Source organism: Macaca mulatta, chromosome 2 (assembly GCF_049350105.2).
Source record: "Macaca mulatta isolate MMU2019108-1 chromosome 2, T2T-MMU8v2.0, whole genome shotgun sequence".
Lineage (NCBI taxonomy): Eukaryota > Metazoa > Chordata > Mammalia > Primates > Cercopithecidae > Macaca > Macaca mulatta.
In genome coordinates this window covers 32,758,557-32,781,394 of record NC_133407.1, presented here as the reverse complement: position 1 = coordinate 32,781,394, position 22,838 = coordinate 32,758,557, and the positions used below count along the sequence as shown (strand labels likewise).

The 22,838-nt window shown below is 38.0% G+C and overlaps 1 protein-coding gene across 20 annotated transcripts in view; it reads right to left on the bottom strand.

Moving 5' to 3' along the window:
- The window catches only part of ANKRD28 (ankyrin repeat domain 28), a 191,740-nt gene that overhangs the window by 42,878 nt on the left and 126,024 nt on the right, over nt 1–22,838 (bottom strand). For all 20 annotated transcript variants that reach the window (XR_013413549.1, XR_013413552.1, XR_013413550.1 and 17 more), the window contains 6 exons: nt 14,122–14,264; nt 10,669–10,881; nt 3,972–4,050; nt 2,910–3,024; nt 1,523–1,605; nt 601–664 (listed from right to left, as the gene is read on the bottom strand). Coding sequence is in view for 15 of the 20 variants with exons in the window: in XM_028843660.2 (XP_028699493.1) it covers nt 601–664; nt 1,523–1,605; nt 2,910–3,024; nt 3,972–4,050; nt 10,669–10,881; nt 14,122–14,264 (697 nt within the window). In the remaining 5 variants the exon portion in view is untranslated. The remainder of the gene's footprint in view (nt 1–600; nt 665–1,522; nt 1,606–2,909; nt 3,025–3,971; nt 4,051–10,668; nt 10,882–14,121; nt 14,265–22,838) is intronic.

The window sequence follows — 22,838 nt, the reverse complement described above, 5'->3', positions numbered from 1 at the left end:
TAAATTATCAGAAGCATTAGATAAGAAGAATGTTCCAGAGACCATGAGTTTTAGCTGAAGTTTGTTGCTCATTTGAACCAACTGCCTAATTTTCCCTGGTGGTACTATTTAAAAACTTAGTCCAAAATCTTCCAATCTCAAACTTTCCTCTTCCTAGTAGAGGTAAGACACAGCACAAAATGAACATTTTTTTCCGGAAAAAACAAAACAAAAACAAAAACAAAATTTAAAACAAATCTACTTAAAGAGTACTTGTTTATTCAGAATATTCCCAGTATTTTGATGTTCTCATTTGAGAATATACTTTTTAAAGAAACAATTTTATTAGATTTTTTCACTTATCCAGGAATTATGTTCTTTTATAGAAGGCAGTATTTCCTTTTGTAGGTTTATTCTCTCTCTCACTCATAACCTACAACTTGGCTGGAATAAGATGAAAAAAAGTATTCTGCCACCCTGGACCTTTTTTCACAAACAACTCCTGTTTTGTTTTCTATTTTCTGGTAGCCCAGAATTAATACAAGAGGAACCAAAGATAAGAGAAAACCTGCCAAGATCAGCTATCTTTTTCTTAAAGAAATAAAAATACTATTAACATACCCTCCAGCTGCAGCTGCATGTAGACAAGTCCTGCCAAAATCATCTGGGGTATCTATATCAAATCCTACAAGAATGAATACATCTTATTTATAACAGACATATTATTTTACACTAAAGAATTATGTCATGAAATGTCAAGAATCACATCCTCCCCTCCAATCCCAAACAAAACTATGGGTTCTGAAGTGCTAGGGTGCCTGTTTAAAAGCAATAGGATACAATGGAGTATTATTTAGCAATAAAAAGAAATAAAGTACTGATACTGATACATGAATAACCCTTGAGAACATTATATTAAGTGAAACAAGCCAGTCACAGATCACATGTCAGGTGAGTCAATTTATAGGAACTGTTCAGAACAGGCAAATTTTATAAGAGATGGAAAGTAGATTAGTGGTTGCCTAGGGCTGAGGGAAAAAAGAAATGGAGATTAACTGCTAATGGTCTTTCTTTAACAGGGGATGAAGAGGTTTTTTTGTATTTTTTTTGAGACAGAGTCTCACTCTGTCTCGTAGGCTGGTGTGCAGTGGCGCAATCTTGGCTTACTGCAACCTCTGCCTCCTGGGTTCAAGCAACTCCTGCCTCAGCCTCCCAAGTATCTGGGATTACAGGTGCTCGCCACCATGCCCAGCTAATTTTCGTATTTTTTTTTTTTAGTAGAGATGGGCTTTCACCATGTTGGCCAGGCTGGTCTTGAACTCCTGACCTCAAGTGATCTACCTGCCTCGGCCTCCCAAAGTGCTGGGATTACAGGCATGAGCCACCATGCCAGGCCTGAACCCAACATCTTCTAAAAGGGGTTATTAAATTATCCATACTGGACCCATCTGCATGTAATTTTTAAAAAGAAGGATAAAGAGACCGTCTTAGAATTTTGAGGGGTTTGAGGAGACATACAAAAGTCTGCAAAGGTTGCCCTTACCTGAAGAAAGAAGTTTTCTGCAGCAATCTGAAAAGCCGCTTAAGGCTGCCAAATGGAGGGGGAACATTCCATGTATGCCACGCCTAAAGTTAATAGAACAGGACAGTATCTTCATTTTAATACAAGAAAAATACAAACAGTTAAATACATTACGAAAAGACCACTTAAGTGAAAGGTAACTAAGAGTCAAAATGTCTAACACTATGGAGAGTAATTTGGCTAAAGGTTGACGGTAGGCATAACTTATTACCCAGCTATTTCTCTCCAAAAGTCGGGTTTTCCACCTTCAGTACTACTGTCATTATGGACTCTGCTGCGGAAACGTGAGAAGTCATTCTGTGCATGCAGGCTTATAGGCTGTTCAGCAGCATCCCTGGGCTCTACCCAATGGATGTCATTAACACTAACGCCTTCCTCCCCAAATTGTGACAACCAAAAATGTATCTAGACATTTGCTTAGAGAGTAAAATTCACTACCCTGTCACCCCACCATTGAAACATTTCCATAATGCAATATGTTCAAGAATATTTATTGCAGTAATTCTGTAATAGTGAAAAACTGTAAGCAACTTGTATCTACAAATAAAGAGAATGAATATACTGTGAAATCTTTATCTGATAATTCTATTAAAAAAATGAACTAGAGCAACTCGTACAGATGTGGAAAAAGGCCCTAATTTGTATTTAGATGGCTAAATCAACAAGCTCACGTAATTTTTTTGGAAAAAGTTACAAAACAGATAGGTGCAGTACCACACCATTACAGAAAGTAAAAAAGATTTACAATTTGTTAATGAACACATGTAAATGTGATACAAAGAATGATAAACATAAATTTAAGTATGGTGTTTCTTGCAGAGCATTAACAGGAGGACTCATCTTTCAAACAAATTATTACAATGGGTACTTTAATATATAAAATAAATACAAGTAAACTGTTCTGACCAAAATGGGGGTGGAGGTAAGAAATCCTTTGTAGGATTCCAAGGAATCCCTGAACTTGGCACAGCACAGCCTGAAAACTATTATCCACAGATAGTATTTGGATGAAAAAAAAGCATTTGGCACATACAGCTTTCCGGGACTTTTAAGTACGTCTAGCTTAAAAATAAAGAGATCACAAAAATTAACAGCTCTGATCAAAACTGCATTATTACTCAAAGTGAGAAAGAACTGGAGTAAGATACATAAAAATACACTGGCTTACCAAATAAAATTGTATTTAAACATTTTAACCTACCACTTTGTCAATACAAAAGAAAGTTCAAGAAATTAATATAATATTGAGGATAAAATCCACATTTCCACCTAAAATATCCAGAAAACTGCAGTTCACTTCCCTTTATGCTTGCCTGTGTCAGTTATCAACACCTCAGTAAGTACTTACTTTGCCGTGTCAGCACCACTTGTAATAAGAGTGTTGATCAGCAGCTCATGGCCATACCGTGCAGCTATGTGCAGAGGAGTATTTCCATTCTTATCCTCACAGTCGATTACAGCTCCTGCAATACAGGACTTACTGTCAGATACTGGACCATATAAAGATCAAATCAAATCTACTACATGAAAAGTAATAAAAAATGCTGTTCACATACAAACTAATAGACATAGCAATTTTAAATAGATTTCATTCATAGCTCATTTATCGGGCCAGGCAATGGATTTACAGCTTTTATACTTAAAGCAATTGTGTGAATTAAGCATAAGATTTCAGTAGATTTTTAAATTGACAAGAGGGTTCTAAGGTCCAGTAAGTCTGGAAACTGCTGTATTAAAATAAAATTAAACACGTTTCTTTAGAGCAATACTTCAGAGCTTTAATGTGCATACTCTTTGTCATCAAGACTACATGCAATGCTTCAAAAAGTATTGGATCATGAACCTATTTCAACTTTTCCCCTGCAAAACCACAGCACCTACTATCTTGAGGATAAGTTTCTTGGAATATGCCTTGGAAAACACTGATTTAAAGTAATATAACTAAAAGTTCTTTTGATTTAAAAGTTTAGCTTGCCTGATATTAATTTAAACACAAAAGAATACAACCTCAGGAAATTAAAATCCTGAAAACAGTCACAGATACTGAACAGGGGAAAATGATAAATGTATAATGTATATACAGAGTACACACATTAATATATAATACAAATTACGGTAGAAAGTAATTTTCTATTTAGCAATACTGAAAAAAGCTAATACTAACTGCTGAAGAAATAAAATAATTCAGGGAACCAAAACAAAAAACCAAAAGTACGAAAGATACAGCTACATGGTATTTTATACTCTTTAATATTTTATTTTCATGAGCTCTGAAATCATATATTAAAAATACACAAACTGTGATGACAATTTCTCAATACCATTCATTTGGTGGATGTTTTTACTACATTTAAGAAAAAAAACAAAAAACAAAAAACAAAACAAAAAAAAAACCAGAAATACTTTTTACCACTCTGGATAATGGTTTGTGATCGGGAGAATCTACCGTGGAGAGCAGTCATGTGTAGTGGGGTTTTCCCATCTTTACTCTGGGGGAAAAAAAAAAATTACTCACTCTACTATATCCATAATATGTAATCCTTAGTTTTACTTTGCATACTCTCTTGCATCTTTATTTTATAACTATTATACAAGAATTAAGTTTAACTGAGGCCTATGGAGGTAAAACAGCTGTTTAAAATTAGGAATTAATTTTTTTAGCATGTGTATCATAAAACACAAATATACAAAAATTCCATGCTTACAGCTTATAAAAATTGGGAGTGGGACAGTAAGGATGTGTCTCCCAAGTTTCAGATTCAATATTTCACATTGCTCCAACATTTCCATTCTAAGAAATTCTGAATCCCTCCTTGACCAAGTAAAAGTGAGTATCAGAATTAACTTTGTGAATTTTGTGTGGATACATTAAAAAAATAAATACAAATAATTTCAGCCACTATAATTAAAAAACTTCATATATTTGTTTATAGTTATATGTACTAGATATTTTCTCAAATCACTTAAAATAATAACTCAGACTGACTACACACATATATATTTCATGTAGAAGTTCTAAAGGAGTTCCAAATATGAAGAAAAACAATCCCTGAGTTAGGTTATCTTTTCTTCTGATTAGGTGGTGTCTTTTCTTTTCTAAAATATTTTAGTTAACCAAAACGTACATGTTACCAATGCAAAAGAAAAACTACTTAGCAGCTTCCTAAACTCACAGCAACATTCAGTATGCCTTCTGTGTAGGTACTAAAATGGAAATGTCACAAGTATCCTAAGTTTATGCTAACACAGTACAATGCAGATATTCTTTAAAAATCCTCATGTCATTATAATAATAATTAGAACATCCTAAGTATCTACTTAAGTGTTTGATTCCATAATATGAATTTTTCAAGTAAACAAGCCATCCGATTGGCAAGCAATTTTAGAGAAGTTCTAATCTTTTGGAGGCAGTATGAGAAAGGAAGGAAAAGAGGAGAGAGGATGCATGCATGCACAGGTTCTGGAGTCAGAATAACCTAAGCGTGAATCCCAGATCTCCTACTTACCACAAGCAAGATTTTGGACAAGTTGCCTAACTTCTTTGTGCCTTCACTTCCTCAACTGAAAATGAGGATAATACCATCTACATCTCATTGGTCTACTGTACAGAGTAAATACAATAATCTTTGTAAAACACTCAGAAGCACATCAGTGCTTCTCAGGATATATTTGTTTTATCATTATTTTTTAATGTACTAGTTGTTATTCGTTCAACCAGAAAAAAAAAGGGGGGGGGCAAAAAAGCATCTTGGCAAAAAGGATTCTGTCTTTCCAAAATGTTCCAGATAGGATATATCCTAATTTTTATTGTTAATATTTTAGCTACAGCCCTTTTTTTCTTTTTCTTTTTTTTTTTTTGAGACTTGCTCTGTTGCCCAGGCTGGAGTGCAGTGGGATGTCAGCTCACTGCAAACTCTGCCTCCTGGGTTCAAGTGATTCTCCTGCCTCAGCCTCCCGAGTAGCTGGGATCACAGGTGTGTGCCACCATGCCCAGCTTATTTCTGTATTTTAGTAGAGATGGGGTTTCACCATGTTGGGCAGGCTTGTCTTGAACTCAAGATCTCAAGTAATCCACCTGCCTTGGCCTCCCAAAGCGCTGGGATTACAGGCGTGAGCCACCGCGCCTGGCCTTTTTTTTTTTTTTTTCCTTAAAGAGATGGGGGTCTTGGTCTGTCAGCCAGGCTAGAATGCAGTTGTGTAATCATAGTTCACTGCAACCTCGAACTCTAGGGTTCAAGTGATCTTCTAGCAACAGCCTCTGGAGTAGCTGGGACTACTGGCACGTAACATTACACCTGACTAATTTATTTTTTGTAGAGATGGTGTCTAAGTTGCCCCGGCTGGTTTTGAACTCTTGGGCTCATGTGATTCTCTGGCTTTGGCTTCCCAAAGTGCTGGGTTTACAGGTGTGAGCCACCATGCCTGGCCAGCTATAGCCAATTTTTACAGACATAAGAAAAAACACAGATTCCATTGATTAGAAGGATAACAAAAATAAGGGGAAAACAAAACAAAACAGAAACCCCCACGACTCAAAACAAAACAAAAACTTGTAATAAAAATTTGATTAACAAAATGATGAAATCTGGAAGATAAAATTATAATTAACATTTATATATATAGCACGTTTCAGGCACAGTTTTAAGACACTTCACATGGTCAGGTACGGTGGCTCATATCTATAATTCCAGCACTTGGGGAGGCCAAAGCGGGAGGACTGCTTGAACTCGGGAGTTTGACGCTGCAATGAGCTCTGACGGTGCCACTGCACTCTAGGCTGGTCAAGAGTGAGATTGTCTCCCCACCTCCCTTCCTCCTAAAAAATCAAAACCAAATCCACTTCATATATGTCATTTAATCCTCACAACCCTATGAGATTGATACCATTAATCTTGTTTTACAGATGAGGAAATACAGGCCCCAGGGTTAAGTGATTTTACTAGGTCTCATAGCTAATAAGTGATGAGTCCTTTATTTATTTTTTTGTTTTAGAGACAAGGCTTGCTATATTGCCCAGACTAGACTTGAACACCTGGCTCAAGCGATTCCCTCACCTCAGCCTTCTGAGGGTACCTGGGACTAAAGGCACACATAATTGGGCCTGGTTAGAATCCTTTATTATAAGCCTATAGGTGACACTGGATCAACATTTTTACTTTCTACATTCTGTTCATAAAACCTATTCTAAGTATACAAAGGAAAAAGATTCGGATTACCAACTAAAAAGTTTGCCATAAGACATGTTAGGAGGGGAGAAGGCACAGTTATTTCTCTCTGAATTGGAGAAACATCGTAGAGTTTTCTTTTTTTTAATCACCTCAAATCATTTTAGCAGAAAGCTAGGAGTATTAAGAAAAAGAAAGACAGACAGAAAGAAAAATAACAAAAACCAAAAATTAGATCTACAAAAATCCTAATGATTAATCTCACAGGCATCCAAAAACAGTAACTACAAGCCAAACATTTCACAGTATGTTTTTAGGTTTAAACTTCAAAACAAGCATTTGGTGCATTTTGCTCAGCTGACCAAAATCTATTCTTAAAGAACAACAATGTGGGTGGGAAAACATGTGCATATAAATAAAACAATCAGTGCAGTAAGGCTCATGTCAAGCAGTTCTAAAAAACACACCTATGCTGCTTTATAAACCTGATTCATTTTACCTCTACTACTTTGTAGGAAAATGAATTTAAAACCTTAGAAACTGAGTTACTACAAACTTAAAGTCACATTCCAATTTCTAGTCATCTATAACTGGATCAAAGTCAGAAACAACAAAATAGAGAATGTAGTGGGAGGAAAAGATTAAGCAGGAAAAAAGAGAGAATGTGGTTAAGAATATGAGGGTTAGCAAATCAAATTTTTATAATAAAGGGCAAGTGTCAAGTGTCCCCACAGTCAATCAATAACTTAGTAACACTGATTTTACAAATATAAAAAATACAGGTATCAGGAATGAAATATATTCTTGCTGGTTGAAAACTCACAGCTACCAACATATTGTTTGTAAAAGCGGGAAGGGACCTGAGAAATCAACATTGGAAACGTGTTTCAACAGATTGTGGCAATAAAACAATTGGACAATTGCATATAAATGAGATGTCATACACCCTTAGGTGAAGTTAAGACAACTTTTGTGACATCTGTTTTGAAACCAACATCACAGGCTGTTGTTGCCTTCCAATCTACTTAAATATATCTTAATCCCTTTGTTAAAAAATTCACTTGTCATATATGAAATTCACCACTGAGTTTTCTAAATTATTAAGGAGGTAACTTCAAATAGGACCACTGGTTTCAGCATTTTACTCTAAGTGGGCCTGTTACAGGACTGATTCTCAATTCTACATTTCAAAAGAAAATACAGACTTAAAAACAATCACAGGTACTATAGTCACCTATGTAGACACTAACAGAATCAAGTGATTCATTATCATCAAATTCTAATAAATATTCATGCCAAAATGGCAGTGCATAAAGACCAATCTCTACCCTTTAAAGACAGCATCATGTGAACCAAAATATGCATAGTAGCTGATGACACCGGTAAAGTTCCATAATTTCCATAATACTAACATACAAAGATGATTTTACCTACATTCACTATCATAAACAGGTCTCACAGAGACTGAGAAAACTTGGTTGTGACGTTTGCTTTTGAAAATGTTAACATAGGCCGGGCGCGGTGGCTCAAGCCTGTAATCCCAGCACTTTGGGAGGCTGAGACGGGCGGATCACGAGGTCAGAAGATCGAGACCATCCTGGCTAACATGGTGAAACCCCGTCTCTACTAAAAAAAATACAAAAAACTAGCCGGGCGAGGTGGTGGGCGCCTGTAGTCCCAACTACTCAGGAGGCTGAGGCAGGAGAATGGCGTGAACCTGGGAGGCGGAGCTTGCAGTGAGCTGAGATCCATCCAGCCACTGCACTCCAGCCTGGGCGACAGAGCGAGACTCCGTCTCAAAAAAAAAAAAAAAAAAAAAAAAAAAGAAAAAGAAAATGTTAACATAATTCCAAATTTTTTATTTTTGAAATAGCCTTTCATTAAAGAAACATTACTGCCCCTTTGAGGAAAAAACTAATTTTTCTCCTCACAAGGGTTTAGATATTTTTCTGGTCCCTAATTATCCAAAGTGCTGGAATTCTTCAAATTAAAATAAGCAGTTCAAACTTGTAATAAATAAACTTTCTAGTAATTACCTAAACTATAAAAAATGTTACTAGGTGATTCAACCGAGACCTAAAAACTTTTAAAAAGATGGTTTCGCTCTAATCATACTGGGGCACTTTATGACATCTCATGCCTTTTCTTCCTTGGGTGTAGTATGTATACATTTTGTCCTGTAGTTGAGAGAGGGCAATTTAAAGCAATGACCTAATTACAGATGGATTTGTTGCTGTTACAGCTGTCAGAATTGACCCGTGGCATCATTAAAGGCTTCACTGAAGTTAGGTAAGAAAATCTGATGTAATTAAAATGCTCTGAAAATCATATAAAATGCTCTGAAAATCTGATGTAATTAAAATACTCTGAGAAGTATTTTTACTAATCCTAAATGGTTCAATTTTGTGTCTGGTTTTCTTCGTACCACCAGATACAGTTTGGCAAGTGCTCAAAGGATGAATTGATAAAATTAATACAGAAACAACTAAAGAATTCTAGAAAATCTAAGTAAGATGATTATATATTATAAAATAGCAATGCTCAAAATCTGGATTGCATGTGCTCTCTTATAAAATTATACAGTGAAAGCATATTTATTGTGGCTCTAGAATTTTCATTCATTTGAGGCAAGATCTCACCTGTCGCCCAGGCTAGAGTACAGTGGTGTGATCACAGCTCACTGTAACTTTGAATTTCTGGGCTCAAGAGATCCTCCAGCCTCAGCCTCCTGAGTACCTAGGACTATGGGATAATTTTTAATTTTTTTTTGGTAGAGATGGAGGTCTTGCTATGTTGCCCAGGCTGGCCTTGCTCAAGTGATCTTCTCGCCTTGGCCTCCTAAAACACTGGGATTACAAGCGTGAACCAGACTGTATCCGGCCAAAATTTTCATTCATTCCTTTATTTATTTTTTGAAACAGAGTCTCACTCTGTAATCCAGGCTGGAGGGCAGTAGCATGATCTCAGCTCACTGTAGACTTGACCTCCAAGGCTCAAGAGATCCTCCCACTTCAACCTCCCAAGTAGCTGAGACTACAAGCATGAGCCACCATGCCTGGCTCATTTTCTATTTTTTTGTGGAGCCAGGTTATGCTGTCCACGCTAGTCCTGAACTCCTAGGCTCAAGTGATCCTCCTACCCCAGCCTCCCAAAGTGGTGGGATTACAGGGAGGAGCCACTATGCCAGTCCAGATTTTTCACATATTTCTAAAATCCAAATGCCTACTCTTGAAAGTAATTATAACAAAAAAAACAAAAAGCAACTATTCCTTATGTGCAAAACACTGATATTTCTTTTCCCCCTAACACTGTATAAAATTTGAAAAGACCTGTAGAGTGAACACCCAAATACATACCATCTAAATTGTGCCACTAGTATTTTACTCTATGCCTTTTATTGTAGATTCTTCTGCCCTTCCATCCACCCAATTATTTGATGCTTTTTAAAATTATATAGACATCATACATGTCACCTCTAAACACAACATTAATAGCGTCAAACATCTGTTTAGAATTTTCCTTCTAAAAGAAAATTTATATGCTATGAAAGCATACAAATGAACCTTATGAGTTTTGACAAATCTATACAATATAAACCCCTGCCAAAATACAAAACATTACCACCATCACATACAGTCCCTTCATACCCCTTTCCCAGTTGATCCCTCCTCACAATGGCAATAATTGTTCTGATTTTTTTCAATTATAGATTCTGGAACCCCATATAAATGGAATTTTATTGGTTCTAGAACCTTACATAAATGGAAAGAATGTATATACTCTTGAGTAAGCCTTTTACTCAGCATAATATTTTAAAGATTTAGCCATGTTCTTGAGTTTATCAATAGTTCCTTTTTATTGCTGAATGGTATTCACCACTGATGTTGTTTTAACAGTGACATATGAAATACTTAAAGTATAGATTATGATTTTGTTCCTTACCTTCATATTGACATCAGCCCCATTGCCAACTAGAAGCTCTAAACACAATGCTCCATGTGTTGATGCAGCAGCAAAGTGCAAAGGAGTAAATCCTTTTTCATTCTTTTGATTGACAATAGCACCACAGTCTATAAGTTCATTCACTACAACATCTTGTCCATTATAGCAGGCTACATGAAGAGGTGTATTTCCATAGGCATTTGGTTCATTCATCTATCAGAAAGATAAAAAATGTGAATGTTAAAGTAGTTTTGCTAATTATTAATGTTGTGAGCTATTTTAGCAACCTGTGGTTGCAATCAAATTACTAAAGTGAGAAACAGAGACAGGATAAATACAGAGATGAGGCTTATAATTCTAAAGTTGGTGTAAAATAATAAACCTTTGACAAGCATTTTGGTATTCATTGATTTTATACATTCAGGGAATGTAATTCACATATACAATGTCTACTTCATGACAAAACTGAATAATACAAAAGAGGCATTTTAGGAAAATGTAAACTAATGTATTTTGAAAGGCGTTCTAGGTAAAGGATTTACTATAGAATTAATTATAATCATAAAAAATGAACACAAACTGAAGATTCTGAGGTATATTCAGTAACATGCATATTTTCAACTTTTTCATTTTGCAGTGACAAAGGCTAACCCTAGTAATAAAGTATAGATCAAGATTTTTAAACAATGAATCGCATGTTCTATTTATTTAATTCACTTTTTGCCACAAACTTGGGCTCTTAATATTTTCCAGTGTCATATACAGGTATTTTATCACAAGTCAAAAGAGTATGCTCAAAAATGAGAAACAATTCATGTAATTAAGGGTTTTGCTTTTCTCTTTTTTTTTTCTGAGACAGGGTCTCTCACTCTGTCGCCCAGATTGGAGTTGAGTGGCACGATCTCAGCTCACCGAAACCTCTGCCTCCCAGGCTCAAGCGATTCTCCTGCCTCAGCCTACTGAGTAGCTGGGATTACAGGCACGCACCATTACCAACCAGCTAATTTTTGTATTTTAGTAGAGACCGGGTGTCATTATGTTGGCCAGGCTGGTCTTGAACTCCTGACCTCAAATGATCACCCACCTTGGCCTCCCAAAGTGCTGGCATAGGCGTGAGCCACCGTGCCCAGCCTTGTTTTTCCATTTCTAATAAATAAGGGAATACTTTACATGATTACTGTGTAGTCAAGAATCTGACCTCTCCCAGAGAGGTCTGTCCTTTGCCCTTGGCTTTAGGGAGGTAATCTATGACATATCTGATAAAAAAGTCTCTATTTAGAGTAGGAGATTTGGGTCACCAGGTATTATGTATTTGGAGACTGAAATCAACCACATGGACAACCAATCAAGCCATGTAATGGAGCCCCAATAAAAACCAAAAATGAAGCTCAAGTGAGCATTCTTTGTTGGAAATACTTCATTCATACTGCCACACACTGATGCCAGGGAAGGAGAGTAATGGGACCTGACTCTGTGAGGAGGGGCTAAGGGAAACTTTGCCTTTACAATAATCCTGCACTCTACCCTATGTGTCTCTTCCTTTGGCTGATCTCAGTTTGTATCTTGTCCCTGTAGTAACCACAACTGTGAATATAAAGCTTTTAAAGAATTTTGTGAGACTTTCTGGTGAATTATCAAACCTGAAAGTGGTTTTGAAAGCTCTCTGAACTTATAGCTGGTCGTAAGTAAAGGGTGGCCTTGTGTGGAGACTCTGGACCCTAATCTTGTAGTTGGCCCCGGTATAATGCAGCTTTAATTAACATTTTCTTTTCTGGGATCACTGGTAATAGAGGAAGAAAAAAAGTTTGAACACTTAATTTTAATCAAAGTATCTAGATTTTTTCACAAGAACACAGACAAGGAAAAGATTCTCCCTCAGAGCCTCCATAAGGAACCAACCTTGCTGACACCTTGATTTAGAACTTCTATACTCTAAAACTTTGAGAAGTTAAATTTCTATTAGCCCTCCAGTTTGTGGTAATCCCCCAGGAAACTAAAAACAAAAACAAAAAAACCCAAAAAACACACAACTGGGGGCCACATGTTACTAAAAGGCTGTAAGTCTGGCCACTTATTTTGATGAACAAATAGTCACCAGAGTTTACAAATGTAACTGAATGTCAATAAAGTCAGTTTTAAAAATTGCACCAGAATGGACTTGAAACAGTAATCAGAAACAAAGTTGCCTCATTTATCCAGGTCAAGGATCTTTTAAGGTATTATTTCACTCTGCTGAAACGGAGATACAGGAATTGAGTTGAGATTTTTGCAAAGTCTTCTTGTGATCCTCACACTTTCAGTATTTATTAGCTTGTTTCAGGCAAAGAGTTTCACATGGTCCATAAGTTAAGAGCGTATCTAGCCCTACAGTTCTGTCATGTATTCTTTGTCCAACCAGGCTATCACCTGCTTTTCTTAGTTTTTTGTAGCTGATCTAAACTGTATGCCTTTAGCAGATCCTTATGCTACACCTTCCAATTTGCTGTTTTAAAGAATCAATGAGTTCTTCAAAATGTGTGTTTTCAAGAATCAGGACATTGTCATAACTCTACCTGAAGTAAGAATAAATACGCTGAGTGGGCTGGGCGCGGTGGCTCACGCCTGTAATCCAAGCACTTTGGGAGACCAAGGCGGGAAGGTCACTTGAGGTCAAGAGTCAGATACCAGCCTGGGTAACAGTGAGACCTCATCTCTACAAAATAAAAAAAATTAGCCTGTAGTTCTAGCTATTCAGGAGGCTTAGGTGGGAGGATCACTTGAGCCCAGAGTTCAAGGTTGCAGTGAGCTGTGACTGTGCCATTATACTACAGCCTAGGAGACAGAGACCCTGTTTCAAATAAATAAATAAATACATAAACAAATGAGGGAGTAAAGTACTTATGTTTAAAGGATGGCTTGTGAAAAGCTGTACAGGTATTCTAAGTTACCTCAATTCAGCAATCAAATATATCCAAATAAAGCAGCATCCCCTTTTAACCAAACGGAATTATATAGTAAGGAATACTTATACTTGGTGGGCAAAAAGCCTCTTGTTTTCCTGCCCAGCTCTTGCCAATATTCTGTAATGTAAACTGCTACAATCATTTTAAGAGAATATCAGACTAGGCAAAGAAGACTAACAATAACCCAGCTATCTAATAATACAAGTGTGTCTGATCTGCTGGTTCCCATAAGTGAAATGGAACTATAGGGCCTGGAATGCGATATAGAAGAAAAACTGGCAATAAACCACACACCTTTGAAGTGTATTTTACCTCTTAACATGCTTTGGCTATTTACATGCCTTGATCATAAATCAGTGCATTAGGTATTACGTAAAGGACTATAAATACCCAATTAAAACATGAAAACATTGTATAAAATAATTTCTTAAACCTGAAATAACTTCTATCAATACTGTAGTAAGTATAAAAAGGGCTCCATAATTTCGTACTGTTCAATTAATATACCTACATCAACTCCAAGATCTAGAAGGTACTTGACTACGCTGATCATTCCACTAGAGGCTGCTGCATGAAGAGGTGTGTAAGACTTTTTATCCTTGCATGTCACTTCAGCTCCATGCGACACAAGTAATTTCACTACTTCAATGTGACCTAAAAATATGTTTTTGAAGAAAAAATAGAGATGAGCATATGAAAACTATTAAATATAATCCCAAATATCTTTAAGCAAATTTAAAAAATGAAAATAGAAGATGCATGATAAGTCATCAATGAATCATGTTAACTTGAGAAAGAATAGAAGGAAAATTTTAAGACTTCAGGGGTGGGCATAATGGCTCATGCCGATAATCTCAGCACTTTGGGAGGCTGAAGTGGGAGGATCACTTGAGTCTAGGAATTTGAGACCAGCCTAGGCAACACAGTGAGACCCTGTCTCCACCAAAAATAAAAAAAATTAGCCGGGTATGGTGGCATGCACCTGTAGTCTCAGTTACTTGGGAGGCTGAGGTAGAAGAATTACTTGGGCCTGGGAGGTTAAGGCTGCAGTGAGCTGTGATCATGCCATTGCACTCCAGGGTGGGCAACAGAGCGAGGCCTTATCTCGAAACAAGACCAAAAAACAATAGAATTCAGGATAATTCTGATAAATGTTGGCAGAGATAATTAGTAATTAAAAAGAATGTTGGCCCTCTGTATACACTGGTTCCATATCTGCAGATTCAACCAACTGCAGATTGAAAATATTTGAAAACATAAAAACAGTAAAAAAAATAATAATTAAAAAAATAAAAATGCAGTGTAACAACTATTCACATTGTATTAGGTATTATAAGAAATCTAGAGATGAATTACAGAACAGGTTATACGTACACACTATGGCATTTTATATAAGGAACTTGAGTATCTTCTGATTTTTGTATCCAAAGGAGTCTGAAACTAATTCTCTAAGGATAACAAGGGACAACTGTAATTAATTTGATTATTTTATTCGGTGATAACCCTGCAGTCTATAATTTTCCTTTTGCCTAGATCTTGTTTTTGGTCTAAGGTTACTTTAATACATTCATAAATTCTACAGTAAGCTTTTCATTTCTAATGCTGGCATACCATATCATATGTACTTTGCTTTATTGGGCTTTGCAAATATTGCACCTTGTTTCTTAAAAATTGAAAGTTTGTGGCAATCCCGTGTCAAGCAAGTCTATTGGCATCATTTTTTCCATCAGCATGTGCTCATTTCATGTGTCTGTGTCACGTTTTGGTTATTCTTGCCAATATTTCAAACTTTTTCAGTATTATTTTATCTGTTATGGTGATCTGTGATCATTGATCTTTGGCATTCCTACTGTAATTGTTTTGGGGCATCACAAACTGAACTCATATAAAGTGGTGAACTGATCAGGCATGGTGGCTCACGCCTGTACTCCCAACACTTTGTGAGGCTGAGGCGGGTAGATCACCTGAGGTCAGGAGTCGAGACCAGCCTGGCCAAAATAGTGAGACCCTGTCTCTACTAAAAATACAAAAATTAGCTGGGCATGCTGGCACACACCTGTATTTCCAGCTACTCGGGAGGCTGAGGCCCGAGAATCGCTTGATCCCCGGAAGTGGAGGTTGCAGTAAGCCGAGATCACGTCACTGCACTCTAGCCTGGATGACAGAGTGAGACTCTGTCTCCAATAAAAGTGGTTAACTTAATAAATGTGTATTCCAACTACTCCATTCCCTCATCTATCTCCTTTTCAGACCTTCCTCTTCACTCAGACACAATAGTATTAAAATTAGGTCAAATAATAACCCTACAGCAGCCACTAAGTGTTCAAGTGAAAGACAGTTGCACATCTCTCACTTTAAATCAAAAGCTAGAAATGATTAAGCTTAGTGAGAAAGGCATGTTGAAAGGTGAGACAGAATGAAATCTAGGCCTCCTGTGACAAAGTTACCAAGTAGTGAATGCAAAAGAAAAATTCTTCAAGAAAATTAAACATGCTACCAGTGAATGGACTAACGAAAAGAAAGCTAAGTAGCCTTACTGCTGATACAGAGAAAGTACTAGTGGTCCGGATAGAAGACCAAACAGCTACAACATTCGCTTAAGCCAAAGCCTAATCCAGAGCAAGGCCTTAACTGTCTTCAATTCTATGAAGGCTGAGAGAGGTGAGGAAGCTACAGAGGAAAACTTTGATGGAGCAAAGGCTGGTTCATGAGGTTTAATGAAAAAAGATGTCCCTATAACATAAAAGTGCAACGTGAAGCAGCAAGTGCTGATGTATTAATAGAAGCTGTAACAAGTTATCTAAAAGATCTAAGATTATTAATGAAGGTGGCTACATTAAACAACAGATTTTCAATGTAGATGAAACAGCCTTCTATTGGAAGATGCCATCAAGGACTTTCATTGCTAGAGAGAAATCTATGCCTGCCATCAAAACTTCAAAGGACAGGCTGACTCTCTTGTTAGAGGCTAACGCAGCTAGTGACTTTAAGTTAAGTCAGTGCTCATTTACCATTCTGAAAATTCCACAGCCCACATGAATTATGCTAAATCCACTTTGCCTATGCTCTAAAATGGAACAAAGCCTGGATGACAACACCTCTGTTTATAACACGGTTTACTGAATATTTTAAGCCCACTGTTGAGACATACTGCTCAGAAAAAAGAAGATGCCTTTCAAAATATTACTGCTTATTCACAATGTACTTGGCCACCCAAGAGCTCTTATAGACAAGGAGATTACTGTTGTTTTTGTGCCTGCTAACACAACAGTCACTCTGTTGTCCCTGAACCAAGAGTAATGTCAACTTGCAAAGTCTTTTTATTTAAGAAATAACATTTGACATGGATATAGCTGCCATAGTGATTCCTCTGATGCATCTGGGCAAAGTAAATTGAAAACCTTCTGGAAAGGATTCATCATTCTAGATGCCATTAAGAACATTCTTGGCCAGGTGTGGTGGCTCACGCCTGTAATCCCAGCACTTTGGGAAGTCAATCACCTGAGGTCAACAGTTCGAGACCAGCCTGGCCAACATGGTGAAACTCTGTCTCTACTAAAAACACAAAAAGTAGCCAGGCGTGGTGGCAGGCACCTGTAATCCCAGCTACTTGGGAGGCTGAGGCAGGAGAATCACTTGAACACAGGAGGTAGAGGCTGCAGTGAGCCAATATCACACCACTGCACTCCAGCCTGGGCAACAAAGCGAAACTCTGTCAAAAAAACCCACAAAAAAACAAAAAACAAAAAACATTTCTGATTCATGGGAGGTGGTCAAAGTATTAATATCAACAGGAGTTTGAAAGAAGGTGATTGCAACCCTCATGGATGACTTTGAGGGATTCAAGACTTCAGTGAAGGAAATAACTGCAGATGTGGTAGAAATAGCGAGAGAACTAGAATAAGACGTGGAGCCTGAAGATGTGCCTGAATTGCTATAATCTCATGATAAAATGTGAACAGATAAGGGGTTGCTTCTTATGGATGAGTAAAGACAGTGGTTTTGTGAGATGGAATCTACTTCCGAAGATACTGTGAATGTTGCTGAAATGACAACAAGGTTTTTAGAGAAGTGACTCCAATTTTGAAGGAAATTCTACTGTGGGTAAAATGCTATCAAACAGCTTGCCATGCTACAGAGAAACCTTTTGTGAAAGGAAGAGTCCATCAATGCAGCACATCTTTGTCTCATTTCAAGGAATTGCCACAGCCATCCAAACCTTCAGCAACCATTCACATTGAGGCAAAACTCTCCATTAGCAGAGATTATGACTTGCTAAAGGTTCATATGATAGCATTTTTTTTTTTTAGCAATAACGTATTTTTTAAGACAAGAACACTGAAAATGAATAAAAACGACATGTACATTGTTTTAGATGTACTGCTACTGCACACTTAATATACTATAGTATAGCATAAACATATTTTGTAATGAATTGATTATTTTTAGAAACGGGGTCTTGCTCTGTCACCCCGGCTGAAGTGCAGTGGTGTGATCACATCTCACTGCAACCTAAAACTCCTGGATTCAGGTGATCCTCCCACCTCAGCCTTCTGAGTAGGTAGGACTACAGATGCATGCCACCACACTGGGCTAATTTTTAAATTTTTTTGTAGAGAGAGGGTCTTGCTATGTTGCCCAGGTTGGTCTTGAACTCCTGGCCTGAAGCAGTCCTCCCATGTTGGGCTCCCAAGATGTTAGGATTACAGGTGTGAGCCACTGCAGGCAGACTAAACATATCTTTTATATGCACTGGGAAACCAAAAAATTTTTGTGATTTCCTTATTGAGATACTTGCTTTGTTGTGGTAGTTTAGCACCAACCCCACAATCTCTCTGATCTCTGCCTTACTGGAATTGTTTCAATCTGGGAGTTTCTTGGGCTTGTTTCTTCAGAATGTTAGGTCTTTAGAACATGCGCCCAAAAACCTCTTTTTCCTTATAATTTCCACCAGATCTCCTTAACCAATTTAGTTTACTACTCACCAGTGTAACCATGAGGAACCGGTTGGTTATACTGTGTGATGGTTAACAATCAACTCCCAAATCTCAGTGGCTTAAATAATGTTTTTATTTCTCTCTCAACCATAACAGGTTGGCAAGAGGGCTCTGCTCAGTTACTCAAGGACCCAGGCTCATGTAACTGACATCATCTTGAATGTGGCTGGTCACTGTGCCAGAAGGGGAAACAGACTGCAGCGTTTCCTATCAGTAATTAAATGCTCCAGCCCAGACCACTGTTGCTTTCATTCATTAGCCAGAACTAGTCCTAGGCCCCACCCAACCACACAAAAAGGCCAGGAAGGGGGCCATGTATCTGGAAGGTGAGAGAACCACTATTCTCCTTTTGTAACTTGTCACTTATTTGTCAGATTAGATTACACAGTGCTTTCTCCTCCTCCCACAATCCTTCCCACCTCTGTGTCTTTGTTCATGAAACACCTTCTTTATGTGGAACATTCTGCTTGGATGTCTCCTCCCAATCATTGCTATTATACTAATCCTTGAAGAAACATGTCAGACCCAACCTTTCCTGACCAACCCAATCAACTCTCTTCCCTAGAAGCCCTATAAGCCTTGTGATGTTTCTTAAACAGAATCATTACTAACTCTTTAATTACTTTTTGTGCATGAATCCCCAAATATATACTTTCAGAAGACTGTTCTACTTCTTGATATGTTCCATAAGGCCAAGAGCAGCATACAAAACAAGCGCCCAATATATGTTAGTTACATTAAAGAAATTGCTTGTGATGTCATTTTTAAAATCCCCTCATAAAGAATGACTCTATAAAAAGTTAACAAATTATAAAATGAGGCTTTCAAACAGAGGCACCCCTCCCTCAAAAAAATTAACCCAGGATACTGCAAGATGCATAAAGAATCAGGCAGATTCAGTTGTTTATATACAAATTATCAATTAAAGTAGATATTTTCAGCCTCTTTCCACCCATTTTAATATGAAAAAGAAATATCTACTATTATGTTTCTAGAAAAGAAATAATGCAATGAGTTGTTAATTTTAAAAAATCAATTAAAAATTTTTTGAGACAGGGTTTTGGCTCTGTCACCTTGGCTGAAATGCAGTGGTACAATCACAGCTCACTGCAGCCTCGACCTCCTGGGCTCAAGTGAGGTGTGTGCCACCACACCCAGCTAATATTAATTTTTTTTTTTTTTGGTAGAGAGAGGGTCTCGCTATGTTGCCCAGGCTGATCTTCAACTCCTGGCTCAAGGATCTTCCCACCTTGGCCTCCCAAAGTGTTGGGATTACAGGCATAAGCAATTATGCCCAGCCCAAGGTAAAAAATATTTATTCAGTACCTTTTGTGTCAAAGTCATCATAATAAGGTAATCTGAGGCTAAACTTGGTAACTGAGGCTAAACTTCTAAAAGTACTGAAAGCAACAGTAAAAATGAACATGTAAAGGGACCTTGAAAAGTTTGATGGCAGGAGCAAGCACAAGGTGGGAAGAAGAAAATGATCAGTTCATTTGGAGATGAGGTGGGGTGCTACAGAACAATGACAAATAATTCAATAGCATTAAGTATAAGAGGTAGGGCCTAAAAGGAAATTAACGGAGCCTCAACCAGGAAATAGAAGGCCAGGGCTAATAAGGAAAACTGGGATAAATAAATTACAAGACTACACATAATCCCCAATGTCTCTTACACTAACATTGATGAATTCTCTGAATATAACCTAGAGGTGACAATGCTTGTACTTTAGGTTCGTCTGTAACAGCAGTGACCAGCCAATAGCTTCTTACTTTCACATATTTAACTCTTTAATCCTGTATTCCTAGAATGGCTGAACAGTTTTAGAAGCTATATGTCGGTATTCATCTTATTCTGTGCTTAAGGGAAGGAAGAGACACAAAAAGGGTAATTATAAATCTCTGCCTGGTTATGCTCACAAATTAAATGGGCAGTGCTATATGGTACTATGGTTTAAATGTGTCCTCCGAATTTCATATGTTGGAAGTGTAATCCCCAAGGCAACAGTGTTAAGAGGTAGGAACTTTAAGAGGTGATTAGGCAATAAGGGCTCTGTCCTCATGAACAAACAATGCTATTTTGGGAGTGAGCGACTTAGAAAAGATGAGTTTGACTCCCCACAATGTGATGCTTCAAGAGGGCCCTCACTAGATGCTAATGCCTTGATCTTGGACTTCCCAGCCTACAGAACTGTGAGGAAATAAATTTCTGTTATTTATAAATTACCCAGTCTAGGACATTTAATTTTAGTAGCATAAAATAAACTAAAACTTGTGGTGAGGTCCAAGAAACACAGAATTTCCTTTTCAACCTCAACTGAGAGGCCTAAAGTGACACTTAGCGGGTGAGAAACAACAAAGCCATTCTGGCCCCCCTGAAATACACACATTCAACTATTCTGGGAGCTCAACTAGAGGTAACCTGCAAAATCCCCCTGACCTTCAGTTGTATGAAAACAGTTGTTTAGCCAAGCTTAATTCTTAGTAGGTAAAAGGCGTGATGCACTCTGCTTAACATGTAAGCCTCTTAACGTAAGATGTACAGTTTTACATCACATAACCTAGTTGTTCCTGTCTTGAAGAGTAAGCCACACCAGAATATTCAGAAAGACCGAGATGAAAATCTACAGGCTGTGAGAAAGGGACCTTAGGATGCAATAGGGAACTTGCTTTTGGCTATATTACCTTCAATTAACACAAGAAAATGGCCCAGTACATAACTAGCAGCGCATATCTTTAGTGTAAACCACCATGAACCAAGCTTTCAGCTTTAAAAATAGGGACATTTGCAGAAGTTCAAGACCAGCCTGGTCAACATGGTGAAACCTCATCTCTACTAAATATACAAAAATTAGCCGGGTGTGATGGCAGGTGCCTGTAGTCCCAGCTACTCAGGAGGCTGAGGCAGGAGAATTGCTTGAACCTGGGAGGCAGAGTTGCAGTGAGCTGAGATCGCGCCATTGCACTCCAGCACTCCAGCCTGGGCAACGAGGGTGAAATTTTGTCTCAAAAAAAAAAAAAAAAAAAGAAAAAGAAAAAAAAAAGGTGGGGTGGACATTTGAAAAGGATGTTCCTTTTTTAATCTTCCTTTACACTCACACTAAAGGTCAGAACTGCAATGCAATATGGATTCTCGGGCTTCTGCCCAGTGCATGGCTACATGGTGTCTACAGTTTCCTAGTCATGCAAATGTGATGGAAGAAAGGCTGTACCTTAGCTGCGCTCAGTTCTCAGTGCTACTCCCGCAGAAAGCGGGACCCCTGTTTAGGGTGATGATCCCACAGTGGGTAGAAAATTCTGAAGTACAGAGGGACTGGGGATGTTGCCCGCTTAGAAAGGAGAGTTTGCCCCAGTGGAGGTCAAAAGCATCACTCCATGGTCTGAAAGGGGAGGGGGAGAATGCACTGTCTTCTAATACCCAGGGAATTAAAATAAATTCACTGCAGAAAACAGTTGGGATGTGTTCACTGAAAGCAGAGGCATACATACACAGGGTGGCAGAACTGCTGCTGGCCAAGGTGAAGACACCAGAGCTCTATGTGGAGAGGTGGAAGATGCTTCATGAGCTAAATCCCAATCCCAGGGGAGCTGGTAAGACCACAGTCAATGACAGACATACTTAACCTTATCTCCTATTTGGTCAGAGCAGGACAAGCAAAAGTCCTGCTTTTGGGGAGAACATATGGTATTGGTCCCTGCAGTCACGGCAGTTAACAGATCCCTCAGCAAAGGGATACCAACTACTAGTACCTCATACTATGCCACAGTAACCCTAGATCAAGTTCGGCACATACTTCATTCTGAAACAGACGTTTCCTCTCATGCCTTTGACAGAAGAGTGGCATTGGATTCTTGATGAAGCCAGGAATATTCTGTTGAAAACGTCTGGAGGCACATTTTTTTCACATTTGAGGGGAAAAAAGTTTCTTTTTACAAACAAGCCCAAATCCTTGTAGCAGATATGTGGAAAGTATTAGAAGAAAAAGGAGATGGCTGCTTTAAGACATCTCCAGACCAGGCACAGTGGCTCACACCTGTAATCCCAGCACTTTGGGAGGCAGAGGCAGGCCGATCACCTGAGGTCAGGAGTTTGAGGACCAGCCTGGAGAACATGGTGAAATCGCGTCTCTACTAAAAATACAAAAAAATTAGCCAGGTGTGGTGGCGGGTGCCTATAATTCCAGCTACTTGGGAGGCTGAGGCACAAGAATTGCTTGAACCTGGGAGGTGGA